This window comes from Antrostomus carolinensis, unplaced genomic scaffold, assembly GCF_000700745.2.
Source record: "Antrostomus carolinensis isolate BGI_N321 unplaced genomic scaffold, ASM70074v2 scaffold20016, whole genome shotgun sequence".
NCBI lineage: Eukaryota > Metazoa > Chordata > Aves > Caprimulgiformes > Caprimulgidae > Antrostomus > Antrostomus carolinensis.
In genome coordinates this window covers 1-15,122 of record NW_010324183.1, presented here as the reverse complement: position 1 = coordinate 15,122, position 15,122 = coordinate 1, and the positions used below count along the sequence as shown (strand labels likewise).

At 39.0% G+C, this 15,122-nt stretch overlaps 1 protein-coding gene across 1 annotated transcript; it reads left to right on the top strand.

The window, feature by feature from the left end:
• Positions 1-1,264: 1,264 nt before the first annotated feature.
• On the top strand, positions 1,265-9,153 carry COL10A1 (collagen type X alpha 1 chain). The gene is made up of 2 exons (XM_010170853.2): positions 1,265-1,418; positions 7,001-9,153. The coding sequence occupies exons 1-2, from the start codon at positions 1,280-1,282 to the stop codon at positions 8,893-8,895; spliced, it is 2,034 nt and encodes a 677-aa protein (XP_010169155.1). The 5' UTR covers positions 1,265-1,279; the 3' UTR covers positions 8,896-9,153.
• Positions 9,154-15,122: the final 5,969 nt, after the last annotated feature.

Here is a 15,122-nt window from a genome sequence, read left to right as displayed (position 1 = left end):
GTTCTCACATAACTCCCTTATTAGCATCTTAATTAATTGTAAGTTCTCCACTCATATCCCAGTGAACAATTACTCACATAAGTAGACTCTATGGAATTTAGGAGGGTTACTCCTGAAAGTAACAGCTCACCAAAGTTCAAAATGTATAGATCTTTCCTTAAAACATTTACAGGAAAATCCAAATGAAGCACTTCGAATTACCAATCTTACTTATTAGTTCATTTTTTCCAATGTTACCTTTCTCAGTTCTAAAAACAGAGGGGCCATAACATTTTATAAAATACTAACTATGAGCAATACAATTTCATCAACAATAAGAAATCCAAAGGAAGAAGAAAAAAAATCAAAAACCCACTCAACAGGATCTAGGATGGCTGCCCAAAATAGCTCCCCCCCCACTCCTAAAAAACACACATATACACACAGATAATTACTGCTTACTGATTTTTGGGGAGGAGCTTCTGCCCAGCAGTCACCCAACTAGGGGGAAAATCATATAAATACTCAAGGGTGACACTTGAAATCATCAGCTTCTGCTCACTCACCAGTGGCAGAAGGACTCCTCAACAGAGGAGGATTCACTGCTGTACTACTCTGCATTGGAGCTCCACAACATTCTGGTATGTTACAATTTAATTTAATTCTATTTGGTTTTGAAGGTAACTTCTACAGAACACATGTTTTCTGGTTGGGAAGGGAAGGGAGTTGATATTTAAGGGCCAGTGACAGCATCCTTACTGCCACTGGGGCTATTTGAAAGGCTACAGATAAAAGCCTGGCTTCAAGCATGGCAATGTGAGATTTTTTGCCACTGATGCTGAAGGAGCCAGGACTTCAAGCTTCATTTGCTACAGCCTTAAACAAAGGCAATAAGGTCGTGGTAAAGTGTCTGTGTGTTTCCACTCAAAACTTTTGTCCATTTCAGTATATGCAACGTACTTTTGGAGCCCTAGTGTAACCAGGAAAATAATCACTGTTTCTGAAGACAGTGGATTTAAATAGGCTGGCATCCATTTAAAATTATTCTTTTCCTAAGAGTGCCTCTAAGCTATCTGTACAAGAGCTCTGTCATTCCAAGTCATAGCAATAATGATTCCTTTTTTCTTAGAGGATTTTTTGCAACTAGTGAAAGCAAAAAGAAATAAGCACAAAATAATGTTACTTTTAATACCTGTACTTTAAGAAGTCTCATTTATTCATGCACAAGAATTAAAACTGAGCAGCTTTTCCTTATAACAAACTTTTTTTCCTCTTTCTAACACAGAACGGATTTGGAAACATGCATTTACAAATATCCTTACTGCTGCTGTTCAGTCTGAACATTGTCCATGGTAGCGATGGATATTTTTCTGAACGATACCAGAAACAATCTAGCATCAAGGGGCCACATTTTCTGCCATTCAATGTAAAGAGTCAAGGTAAGTCTACTATTTTTATGATAATAAACTAAAACAATTATTCTTAGTAGGTCAATACATGAACAAATACTCTTTGTTTATACCATTGCTATTCAACTTTCACTAACATTTAGGTTTATTAAAATAATGTCATCACTGCAGAAAGAACTGGTCGTGGCTCCAGCAGTTGCTTCCTATTCATAAAGATGCACACTTGTCAAAGACTTTTTTTTTTTTTTTTTTTAAACACGATAATCACTAAAGGCATATAGAGTAGAAACAAAACCACATCTACAGATCTGATCTCCAGTAGTGGCAAAAATACAACATGATTGTGCGCATAATTATGCACAATATGGTAATTAACCCCAAATTTTTTGATTTAACACTGGGGTTTCTAACAATAGACTTGTCACCTACAATATTCAGAAAGAACTTTTACATATTCTGTCATGTTATCTCTACTCAAAACAGACCTTAGGTGTGAATTTAAATATATATCTGATATATATGGCTAAGTGAAGACGTGTTTAAAGTCTAGAAAGCCAAAATAAATTGATATGTAGTCATAAAAATATGACAAAACTCTACATAATTTTTTTCATGAGTTATTTAAGCCAATACTTTAATTATCAGACTTATAGTAATATAATATTCTAGCTTTATTATAAAAAGTTCTCTTCATTTCATAAATGATTCTTATTGTATAGGTAATATATAATTGCAATGCTATACACTGTGACATCTTAATTTCTGGCTATCCTCTCTGTCCTTATATGGGTGACTTTACTTAGTGTTTGAAACCATGGGTTCTGTTGTATTTTTCCATGCTTAGCTCAAAGCTTTTTTATAAAAAGCTTGAAATCAAAACTTCCAACTTTCTAGGTGCTGGTTTTATTTGATGAATTGTCCCCCAAAGGATGATCAGTAGTCCCTGTTCAAAATTATCATCACTAAAATTAAGAGAACTGTATCTTCCTTGCAGACATCCCTCTCTCCCCCTCTCAAGAACAACATTATTTTCTTTCAGACATCAACAGTCTATTCAGAATAGCTTTCTCTTTTGCTGTATCCCATCTACTTTTAGTTGTAATAACCATACTTGGGTAGAAATGAGGAAGCCAAATGAAGGAGTCAGAAAATGGGATTTACAAATAAGCTTCTTTTCACCAGAAAAAAGACATTTTAACCTGTATCTGCATTAGAAAATTGGGTGGCACAACCGAAGCAGATCTGGAGAGCTGAACAGCTGTTGCTCAGGACATAGCATCCACATTAACTTCATTTAGGAAGTTTCATTTCAGAATAGTTCTAGTCTGATCCTAGGGACTGGATGCTCATGAGCAGCACACATTGAGTCCAAAGATGCAGCCCTGGTCTCACCTCAACCAGCTCCAGCCCACGTGCTCCCAGAACGCTCTGCAGTAAGAACCAAGTGAAAGCAGCATGGCTGGGAAACTTACCTCCTAAAAATGTTATTCTGCACTGTACCAAAATACTGTCACAGTTTCATTCCTTGTCTTCAGCACAAGGACTTTCTGGAATCCTACCAGCACTCTCAGATTGAATTTAGGTACACATATATAAACAGCTAGTCTGAGGACTTACTAACTGGAATTACCACTGGGTTAGAGTTGCATTTCCTCCCTCTCCCCTCATTAACTTTTCACAGTGTTTTTCCATGGCTTTATTCAGAATCATCTACATATTTATACTATTTTTAATCGAAATACAACATTTACTTGGTTATCCTCTACCATAATTCACTTAATTCTCCCCTCCTCCTACTGTTCGCCCCTCCCCCCCCACCCCATAGAAAACGTTTAGAAAGGGGAAAATCAACAGCAAATTAAGAAAAAGGAAGGAGCAGGGTAGACAGGAATTGGGGTGAAAGGAGGAAATGAATTGCCTACATTTTCACTTTATATACTAACAAAGAACCTAATGTGTGTGAAACTTCATATTTAGAATGAGAATGATTATATCAACATGTGAGAAGTGTAAAATGCTCTTTATTTAGGAAAGGTAACAAAGACTATATACTAGACCTCAAAAGCAGGAACAGCCTACAGTTTTACAGACATGGGAGTCCAGTCATTCAAAATTGTTTGACATCTTAATGGAGGACTGGAAAACCACTGCTATTTTTCAGTCTGGAAAACAAGCAACCCTAAAAAAAAAAAAAAAAAAAGAAAGAAAACAAGAAACCCTACAGAGGGTTTTTAGAAGAGTTTGAAGAGGGCAGACTGTTAAGCTCCTCATTTCTAGTCTGAGATGATCATGGAAGAATAAAATAGGAGACTACAGAATTAAATTAATCTAACTGTTGTCTAGTGAGTTCTTCCATATGCATGTAGCTCAAGTAGCATATGGTAAGCTCTTCATCATAGCTTACTTTTCCTATTTGGTCACCAAACATTGGCTTCTAGAGATTTAGTTACCAATAAATTCTCTTCTTGTTTTGTATAGTTTTGTCAAAAAGCAATCTGGAACTAAAATTTCAGTGTAGGCCCAAACTAGTGACTCGGGACAGCATGTAATAGATCATACCATTTCTGTGGGTAATTAAGCCCTAATAAAGCTTCACTTAATTTGGTGAAATTGTTTTTACAGTTTTAAAAATCTTGTTGTTGACAGCTCTCCAGTCAGAATACACTTTCCTTTTCTGTATGTATTTAGTGTTGCCCTTTTAAAAATATACCAGGACATAATTTTTAAACCAGTGGCTCTTTAGCTTGAAATCTTTGAGAAGTCCTAGTTGAGTATAATGATTGAATGAAGTCTGACTGTTCAGCAACGCTTAAATAAGCCATTATTGCAGTTTATGCTAAAGTCTTCGTACTTAATTCAATACATAGTTTGACTGCACCCAGAGAACATAAACCAACTTTTCATCAAGATATGTGCCAAGACATATAAAGGAGTAGCCAACCACTACTTCAATTTTCCTGGTAAAAATCCTACCTTCATTAATGTATTCAGCTGTCCTTTCCTCATTGTCACTAGACAGCACAATTACCAGACATTTTAATCTAAAAGCAGCACAATTTTGAAACAATATAGTTTTTCACAGAAAATCTCTATAACAACAGGAACAACGGCAAAGCCTGTAGCATCTTATGCAAAAAGGCAGCATCCACCACTTTGTGAACCGAGGGCTGATTCGAAGGTGTGTCTAAAGCATGGTAAAAAGCAAGGGGGGGGGGGAGGGAAGAAAAAAAAAAAAAAAAAAAAGAAGCACTCTGAAGCTAAAGTCTGATGCAATTTGCCATTAAAAAAAATAGATCAAGTGCAGTAACTATACGTTACTTAAATACAACTGGATAAAATGAATGTTGCCCCCCCCTGCAGAAATTAACTCACTCTGACTGCTAAAGAACAAAATACATATGGCAGGTCTGGACATAGTTCCTTGAGTTATGGCTATGAAAGAGCAGACCTGGCTGGGGTCACAGTTATCTTCTGCCAAAGTACCCATATAAATGCTTGGGTTTGGATTCAATGCAGCTAATGTAAAAACCTATTCATATTTTTCACCTAATGCTTTACAACTGAAACAGCATTACCTCAGGAACCTGTTTAGGTATTTGTATTGAGGCTTTGATCTGACCTGCCTGTTCTCTGATGAGAACAGACAGTTTTTGAAGTTCTGTCCATAGATAGAACCTATGGAATAAATTCAGAGTCCTCTAGTTGAGTAAGCTGTTTTCTCTGATGGCAGCTGCCTTATCGGTGGTGAAGACAAAATGTGTAATGAACATTTACATGTCACTTCAGCTGCAGGGTATGTGTTAATTGTGATGGGCCTAAGCATTTTCCAAATTTTTTTTTCATATTATGTAGTTCTTAAAATTTGTCACATATTATGTCACCTATGTAACAAGAAAACCAACTTGCAATTGCACCCTACTGAATCTGGGAGTTCAGTAGTAACATATACAACAACATCAATAAGATACCAAAGACTGCACCAGACTTGTTACAGGTATCCACAGATTCCACAATCTCCTTTGCAGCTGAGAAGGATGTGTGTTTACATTTTCAGCTTGTCAATAATTTGGACACCGATTTCTTCCTAACTGTGTGATTTTAACAACTATCTTCCTTTTCATTGCCTTAAGGACAATGAGATAAGGTGTGCAAAATAAGGCAATAAGCTGATTTTATGCACCAGCAAAAAAGAGAATGCACTCTCTACACTTGGTAGATAAGAACAATTTCTCTGACAATATAGGAAGAAGGCAACCCTGCATATCCAATATCAAACCAAAATTAAGTTTATTCCACCTATACATCTCTTCTTAAGAATACAACATGTATACAAATAGTTTTCTTCCTCCATCTCACTTTTGGTTCATTAAGACTAATCACAGATTGGAAAAAGCAATTTATTATCTAAGAGACAGCAGAATAGTAATTGCATAAACTTTTCATATATACATACATACTGCTCTCTTTGTAAGAGACTGAAATGTAAACTTTAGCTGACCTAGTTGTTGATCTTACCAATCCTTTCTAAATAAAGATCAAACAGATTAAGTTGTCATTACACAAAACAGAATCCAGGCTCTTCCTATATATCTATTTTTTTATTTTTGAAATGACCTCTTTAATTAACATTCATCATAGGTATGGTACTTCATTCTCTAATGCTGCCAGTTGTTATAAACTACTGAATTGGTCTCACAATATCCATGTTAATCTTGTCTGTCATGTCCTACAAATCAGCATCCTAATTCCAACAGGAAGCTGCAAGCTCCCCCAAAGTGCACAGAAACTAAGCAGTGAGCTTGTTTGTTTATTCCTCCATTTGGAACATTTGGTTAAATGGCTCCACCTGCTGTTTTGGTAACTAAGAAAATGAAGTATTAAAAAAAACCAAAACAATGCCAGAATTCTGACTGCAGTAAAATGAATTATAAGTTGTGACCTTGCCACTGTGTGAAATTTTTATGACAAACAAAAATCTTTCAAGACAGTATTTGAAAATATAACATTCATATATTTACAAAAAAACCCCCAAAACCCAGAGCCACTTTTGTAAGTGGGGGAGGGAAGAAAAAAGTCTCATTACTTAAATGTAGCACCAAATAGTTGCAGAAAAGCAGCTACACCTGCACAGGAATTTCTGTGGGGAAAGGACAAAAGTCTCATTACTTAAATGTAGCACCAAATAGTTGCAGAAAAGCAGCTACACCTGCACAGGAATTTCTGTGGTTTCATTCATCAAGATCCAAGTCTGATAACCTGCTAAATCAGTTAACTGATTTGTTTGGTTTTTTTTTTCTTCCTTAATAGTTTGAATCAACTTGCATAGTAACTTTTAAGTTCTCTGATGACCCTAAACGTATTGAAGACAAAAAAATTTCTAGAGGCCTTGTAGCTCACAACACAACTCCAACACATGTACATTTGTTAATTATTTATACATATAAGAGCTCTGAGACCTGAACATCAGGTTCTCAGCAGACAAACACAGTAATAGAAACTTGACTTCTATGAGGTTCAAATTAAGTAAAACCTTTACACATTTCACCACCATGCTACCAGTCTGCCAATCTGTTGTAGCTGCCCTGGTTGACCCGGTTTCCTCTCTCTCACAGGTGTGCAGGTAAGGGGTGAACAAGGACCCCCTGGTCCCCCAGGCCCTATTGGACCAAGAGGACAACCAGGTCCTGCAGGAAAGCCAGGGTTTGGAAGTCCTGGTCCCCAAGGCCCCCCTGGTCCCCCAGGACCGCCTGGATTCTCTGCGGTTGGAAAGCCAGGCATGCCAGGTCTACCAGGAAAGCCAGGGGAGAGAGGACTAAATGGTGAGAAAGGAGAAGCTGGACCTGTTGGGCTACCAGGCGCAAGAGGCCCACAAGGACCCCCCGGGACTCCTGGCCCTGCAGGACTGTCTGTTCCTGGCAAACCAGGACCACAAGGGCCTCCAGGAGCTCAAGGGCCCAGGGGTCTCCCCGGCGAGAAGGGAGAGCCAGGTATCCCTGGTATAAACGGACAAAAGGGAGAAAATGGATATGGCATTCCAGGCCGCCCAGGTAACAGGGGTCTTCCAGGCCCACAGGGGCCCCGGGGCCTCCCCGGTCCTGCTGGGGTAGGGAAGCCTGGTGAAAACGGTCTTCCAGGTCTTCCAGGTATGAAAGGTGACAGAGGTTTACCAGGCGCACCTGGAGCAGCTGGTATCCCAGGTCCCCAGGGTCCCCCAGGAGAACCTGGAGAAGCCGGTGTTGGCAAGCCTGGGCCAATGGGACCACCAGGAGCAGCAGGCATCCCTGGAGCCAAGGGATACCCTGGACCTGCAGGCTTGCCTGGATCCCCAGGTCTTCCAGGATTTGGAAAGCCAGGATTGCCAGGGATGAAGGGACACAGAGGGCCTGAAGGTGCTCCTGGCCTTCCAGGACCTAAAGGAGACCAAGGCCCAACTGGTATGCCAGGAGAACCAGGGCCTGCCGGGCCTCCAGGAAACATGGGCCCTCAAGGACTCAAAGGTTTGCCCGGCGAGAATGGGCTACCTGGGCCCAAAGGCGACATGGGCCCTGCAGGCCCCCCGGGATTTCCAGGAGCCAAGGGTGAACGAGGTCTACCAGGATTAGAGGGAAAACCAGGATACCCAGGCGAGCAGGGCCTTGCTGGTCCTAAGGGACACCCAGGCTTCCCAGGTCCAAAAGGTGACACTGGCCACGCTGGGCTACCTGGCTTGCCGGGTCCAATGGGTCCACAAGGAGTGAAGGGAGTGCCAGGGATCAATGGCGAGCCAGGACCCAGAGGGCCTTCAGGAATACCTGGGACCAGAGGCCCCATCGGCCCCCCTGGTCTGCCAGGAGCGCCTGGTGCAAAAGGTGAGCCAGGAGCACCGGGACTGCCAGGCCCAGCAGGCATTTCTACAAAAGGCTTAAGTGGACCCATGGGACCACCTGGACCCCCTGGGCCTAAAGGCAGCAATGGAGAGCCTGGCCTGCCAGGCCCCCCAGGTCCTCCTGGTCCCCCCGGCCAAGCCGTAATCCCACAGATGCCCGAAAGCTACACGAAAGCAGGAGAGTCTCGGGAGCTATCAGGAATGTCTTTCATGAAAGGAGGAGTAAACCAAGCTCTTACAGGGATGCCAGTGTCTGCATTCAGTGTCATCCTCTCAAAAGCCTACCCTGCAGCAACAGTCCCCATCAAATTTGATAAAATCTTGTACAATAGGCAGCAACACTATGACCCCAGAACAGGAATCTTCACCTGCAGGATCCCTGGACTGTACTATTTCTCCTACCATGTACATGCAAAAGGAACAAATGTTTGGGTTGCACTCTACAAAAATGGTTCCCCGCTCATGTACACTTATGATGAGTACAAGAAAGGATACCTTGACCAGGCTTCTGGCAGTGCTGTCATCGATCTCATGGAGAATGATCAAGTATGGCTCCAACTGCCCAATTCAGAATCTAATGGTCTCTATTCCTCTGACTATGTGCACTCTTCTTTCTCAGGTTTCCTATTTGCTCATATTTAACAACATCCTATTTACACGATCCTGACACTCTCTTCTTCAGATCATTTTAACGGGGCACTGATCTGATTCATCACTAACAGGTCATGCAACTTTAATTTTGCAACAGAAATGGAGGAGGGAATGAGAAGGCGGAAGAGATTGGTTCAAACCTAGTAGAATAATATTGTACGTTTTTAGAGAATTGTCCTAACAAATTTGTTTTAAATGATGATCAATTGTCCAATTGAATGCAACATTAAAATTTTATGAATTAATATATTGCACCATTCTCTCTCTTTTTTTTTTTCTATCACTTCTCATTAACACATAAAGTAGCCATTCCAGGACTCTTGATCATACCTTGCTATGCTTGAATTAACTGAAGCTATTATTCAAAGCAAACGGTTTCAGACACAGCATGATCATCACAACACACAGATAATACACTTCAGTAATATTAGTCTGCTGTCAGCTTCACCTTTAAGCTATCAAACAGAAGTCAAGATAACACAACTCTAATATAGTGCATAAAAAGTCACATTTTTAAATTTAGCTTCACTCTTCTTATTAATGAGTAACAACCTTGCAGAAAGGTAGATTTACAAATTGTTACCTGCTACTGAAGATCTGAAACTTTCACACTATGAAAAAGCAACCAGATTTGAAGCCTAGAAATCCACTCAGCTTTCTTTGATGCACATTTTGTAATCTGCAGCAACAAACTAGTTCCATATTTTTTAAGCTCCTTACATTCTGTAAAACTACAGTGTTCAGAGAAGAGTAAAACAGCTATCACCAAATCCAGAAAAGTGTATCTTCACAAGCATGCAGACACTCACAAAATACACCACCTTCACCACCCCAAAATCAGAGACAATCTTTGCACTGTTTTTCCCTGAACCGTTCATGCCTTTAAAACACAATACTCTTCAGATTATATTTTACTTAAACGGTAAATGTAGCAGATGATGGCAGTAATCAGTCAGTAGACATAATCTCATTTACCACACCTACAACACTCATGTCTCACAAATATTAGCCATTACATTAAACTGTTACAGCACTATGAAAAGTTAAGGGTATAAACTAAGCTAGCTTAGTAAAATTAGTTTTATAAATTATCAAGCCATAGTGGTTTGATCACACATTTCTTCTAATGACAATTACCATTCTCATGCTTTAAAAATATCACATACATCAAAACCTTGTCAACTCTGAAACTATTATTTTTTTATTATTTTTTTTTAAATCAAAGTCTTTAATCACTTGAACTAAAAGCACATAGGCTTATGTTTAAAAGTTTTGTGACAGCACCATTTCTTCATGAAAGCACAACCTGAGGCTTTTTATATTGTACACATTTGAAATCAGCAATTTCCCAGCTACTTGATAATACATTGTGATTAACAAAAAAGTGAGTACACCTTTAGGTTGATCCATTGTTAGCAAAACTATATAATGTTTTGGAAACTGTAAAGAACTACCAAGAAGGTACCTTTGCAGAATTGGATTTTCCTCCCTTTAACAAGTGTTGCTGGATAAGGAAGCCTGTGGCTTAGGCTATAATTTGGTAAAATAACAAGTGCTTAAGCAGAGAGTCTAACCTGAGATCTGCTTATTTTAGCAGCCAAGTAGACCCAGACAAGCAAATTGATACTACTAATACAAACATTGCACACAAATGTTTGTATGGAAATAATATAGTGAACAGTAACATAATAAGCAGCAACCCTGTAATACTTTTCTTTCAAGCCAAAATAAAATTCAAGACACTTGAGTCTGAATTGTCTATCTCCACTTTTCTACCTTCCTGTGTAAGGTCAAATATTAATTACAGATCTCCTAAGAATTCTCTCTTTTTTGCACTAAAAATGTTTTTCTCTGCAGTCACTCGCACAGCACTTTCCAGTATTTGAACACAGCATGTACTGCTGCCAATACATTCAACCAGTCTGGAACTTTTGTTTCAGAAACATACACAGGGACTGGGTACTGGAGCTGGAAAATACTGCTCAGTAGTTGTAGAGCTTCTGGTTAATTGCTTTACATCTGAAATGTATGCCAAAGCACATATTGAAAACCGCTGGAGATGCCTGGTGCTCAGCACATTACTGTCCTGTGATTCTAGTTATCTAGTCTCTCTCTGCACAAGAAACCGGGCCTAGACAGTAGTCTTAAAAGCATGGTTTACCAATTCTTATCGTCCATCCACTTTAAATCAGGTTTTGCCCTTTAATGTATTTGTTCCTCAAATGAACACATAGGACTTCAAATAAGTCTACAGCTTAGCAACTCAGATCGGTCTTTTTGAAGGCTTTTCATAATTGTTCAGATATTAAGCCATTAAGAAAGCACCTCGTAACATTGAAAAGCCAGAGATTATACATCAAATTGTGGCACAAGTACAACTTCTACCTTGCTTTTAGCTTTGGGTTCTCAATTTAGAGAGAACCTTGAGAAGGTCTGTAAGATTTTTAAATTTGTATTTTAATATTTCCTCTACATGAAGATCAGCAACCTACTGAAAAATAAAGCTCTTCCAGAAACCACATCTTTTCTGGATCGTGGGCATTAGAGGAAAGAAAATCCAATATGAAATTAAAATTAAAACCTAAGAGCCTGTAATAGTATAAAACTCACCTCCAAAGGCTTCAAAAAGATTTCTGAAACAAATTTCAGTAGTTCTTAAGTGTTCAAACACATGAAGCACCCAAATAATCCCTTTTTTACTTAGCTGGAAAACCCAGCAGAGAAGTGAAACAAATTTGTTTGCTTCTGTCTTTGTTGCAATTAAGACAAACAATGATCTCTCATCACTAGACTACATCAACATTAGGAAATTCTAATGTTTTGCAGAGTTTTTGGATGATTCTTCCCTTTTGGCCGGAAAAGAATCTTCGCTTTTTCTTTGTTGTATTTGAAGTTGCTTATAAAGGATATAATGCACATATCACAGACATCTAGATCCACTGTCTTCTGCCAGGACAACAGGGTAATAACATAAACTTGCAATCAAAAACCTCTGTGCATGTGTGCATGCATGTTTTTGGGGAAAGAATGGAGTAGTTTATAAAGATCCAAAGTTTTCCTTCCCAAAGTAACACTTCCCACACGTCACCATGCCACTTCAGAATATTATCAATCACATAAAAGAAAAAATGCAAGTTTCTAAAAACCATGTTTTTAAGTCTAGCACTTCCTTTCTCTGGCAATTTAGCTTTTTGCAAAAGATGGTCAGTGACAAATTTCTCAGAGCAGATCCCATCAGGTTTTTTTATGGGCAATTTATGAAGTCTCTGCTGCCATAATAAGCATGATTTTTTTTTAACTTCCAAACCAAAAATATATTCTTACAAACTGATTGAAAATATTACAAATATATCATTTTCACTATATAAGCACAGAAGCTATGGTTTTCAGAAGTGTCAGGGAAATGACAGGGAAAGACTATCATGGAAAACAGAGAGAAAGCAGCCTTTAAAAGAAGACATTTTACAAAATTCTGCTTTAAGAAGGTCTATCAGGCAACTTCCTCCTACAAAAACTTGATTTTTCTGTTGAAAAATCACCATATCTGAAATTTTTCATGTGGAAAGAATTATACAGTTCTTCAAGCCCTCACTACTCCTCTAAAGATGAAACTTTGTTTCCATAATGTGTTGTGGACCTTTGTCCACATATTTATATGCCACATGCCATTTCTTTTAAAATTTATATAGAATATAAACCAAGAGAAACACAGATAAAGTAATGTTAATCACCTTAAAGATGCAAAATATTCCAGTCATAAGTTAAAAATTTAGAAAAAGGATTACTGAAGTAATTTAATGCTCAACTTGGATATCACTTGCAGAGGGCATTCTTGAAGGCATTATTAGGTAAGAAACTACCATTTTGAAAATACGAATATCTGTGTTCATTGCTATCTGACATCATGCTTTTCTAATAGTATTGTTTAATAGATTCCCCCCAATTTTTTTGAGTTATTCTTCAGAATTGAAGACCTGATAACACAAGACTGTTTTGGAACCCTCTTACTCTCCGTCTGCAAGCCTCAGTTCTTCACAAGTAGAAGAGTGGGTTAATACTCTTCATTAAGCTGAGTCAGGACAATCATGGCTATCTGAAAAAGCCATCCAAAAAAAATATCAGAGGGCAATTATCTAAGGCACTTACCATAGCTAAGACAATGAAAAGCAAAATCCACCAGACACCTGATTATGATCAAAGAAACCATGTGAAAAAGAGAAGTGACATAAAGAAACAAGGGCATAATGACAATGATCCAAAGTGTCTTGCAAACACAGATTTCAAGAAATAAAATGGTCAGTCGTTCTGCTCCATCACTGACAATGGCTCTACTAGGACGGCATTTTGACTTGGGAACTTTGCGTCTCCTCAACTGACCACTCAAGTTTGCTTTAGGAATTTTACCTTGACTAACTGTTAGTGACCAATGCTTTTTCTCTGAAGGGTTAAACCCTCTATGAGACATCAAAGGCATGGAGTTAAGTCAAGAGGCTGTGGTTTTCAGGGCAGGCTCTGGCCTAAGAAAGACGGTGGGGCTTCCTGGTATGTAGATGTTGGGCTGGAGCCAGGTTTAGGAGTTTCCTCAGGAAGTTATGTTAAGCTTGGAGCTGAGGGAAAAAAAAAAATAAAAAAAATCTCTTTGGCACAAACTTGTGACAGAAGACTAGTACTGTACTGTTATTCTAATTTCACAGAGGGACCTGAAACAAAAAGAGATACTCCATGGGAATATCACAGGTAAGTGATACAGGAAGAAATTCTCTGGTTCTTCTGACTCCCTGTTCAGTGCTTTATCCACTGGACCACATTATTAAAAGGAAAATAAGATCACTATGAAGCCTTTCAAAGTGATGCATGACAGAGCATGGTACTTCCATATATTAAAATACTTAAGTAGTATATACAGTCTGCACTGTTTTACTTCTGATTTTACAGAGCTTTATCCAAAATAACTCATGCCTATCAGTTACTAGGTTTTCTTATAATTTTAACAATTGTTCATGTGCCTCATGACTTTTTATAACAGAGTTACAGGTGTATTAAATTATGCACCAATTCTGACAGCAGTTGGAAAAATTAGTATCAGAATGATAAAATGTCATGAGTTGGAAGGAACCCACAAGGATCATAGAGTCCAACTCTTGCCCTAGCATAGGACAATCCCAAGATTCAGACCATGTGTCTGAGGGCACTGTCCAAATGCTTCTTGAATATTGTCAGGCGTGGTGCCATGACTGCCTCCCTGGGAAGCCTGTTCCAGTGCTCTACCACCTTCTGGCTGAAGAACTTTTTCCTAATGTCCAACCTAAACCTCCCCTGGCCAATCTACATCCCCCGCCCATTTCCCCTGGTCCTATTGTTGGTCACCAGAGACAAAAGATCAGGACCCGCCCCTCCTCTTCCCCTTGTGAGGAAGGTATAGACTGCAATGAGGTCTCCTCTTCTCCAGGCTGAACAAACCAAGTGACTTCAGCCTCTCCTCGTACAGCTTCTCCTCTAAGCCCTTCACCAATTTAGTGGCCCTCCTCTGGATGCTCTCTAGCAGCTTTATATCCTTTTTATACTGTGGCACCCAAAACTGCACCCAGTACTCTCCAGCCTCTCATTCCCCAGTCTGTATGTGTGTCCAGGGTTGCCGTGTCCCAGGTGCAAAATCCAGCACTTGCCCTTGTTAAAATTAATATGGTTGGTGATTGCCCAGCTCTCTTGTTTATCTAGATCTCTCTGCAGGGCCCCTCTGCCCCTGAGAGTGTCCATGGCTTCTCCCAATTTGGTGTCATTGGCAAACTTAGTTAGCAGCACTTCAAGTCCTGTATCCAAGTCATTGATGAAGACATTGAAGAGCAGATATAGACATTAAATCTATCACACATCTGTTTGTACGCAGATTCCATGCCTACATAAATAGGTACCCTATAGCTAGGTATATGCATAAATGTACACATAAGCAGACACTCATAGAAATAAAACAAAGCTATTATGTCTGATTTTAAAAGATGAGACTTAACTTCTGTTTGGTCTAAATAATTTCCAAGGAACACTTCTTTAAATTAGCCTTTTTGCCAAAAACTGCACGATCCACACCATTTAAAACAAAGAGCTTTCATGATTTGAAAAAAGAATTTAAAAAAATGCTAAAAAAATAGCTACAGTTGATTAATTTTGGTTTAATATCAGCAGAAAACAAAGGTTATATTCATAGAATCATAGAATGGTTT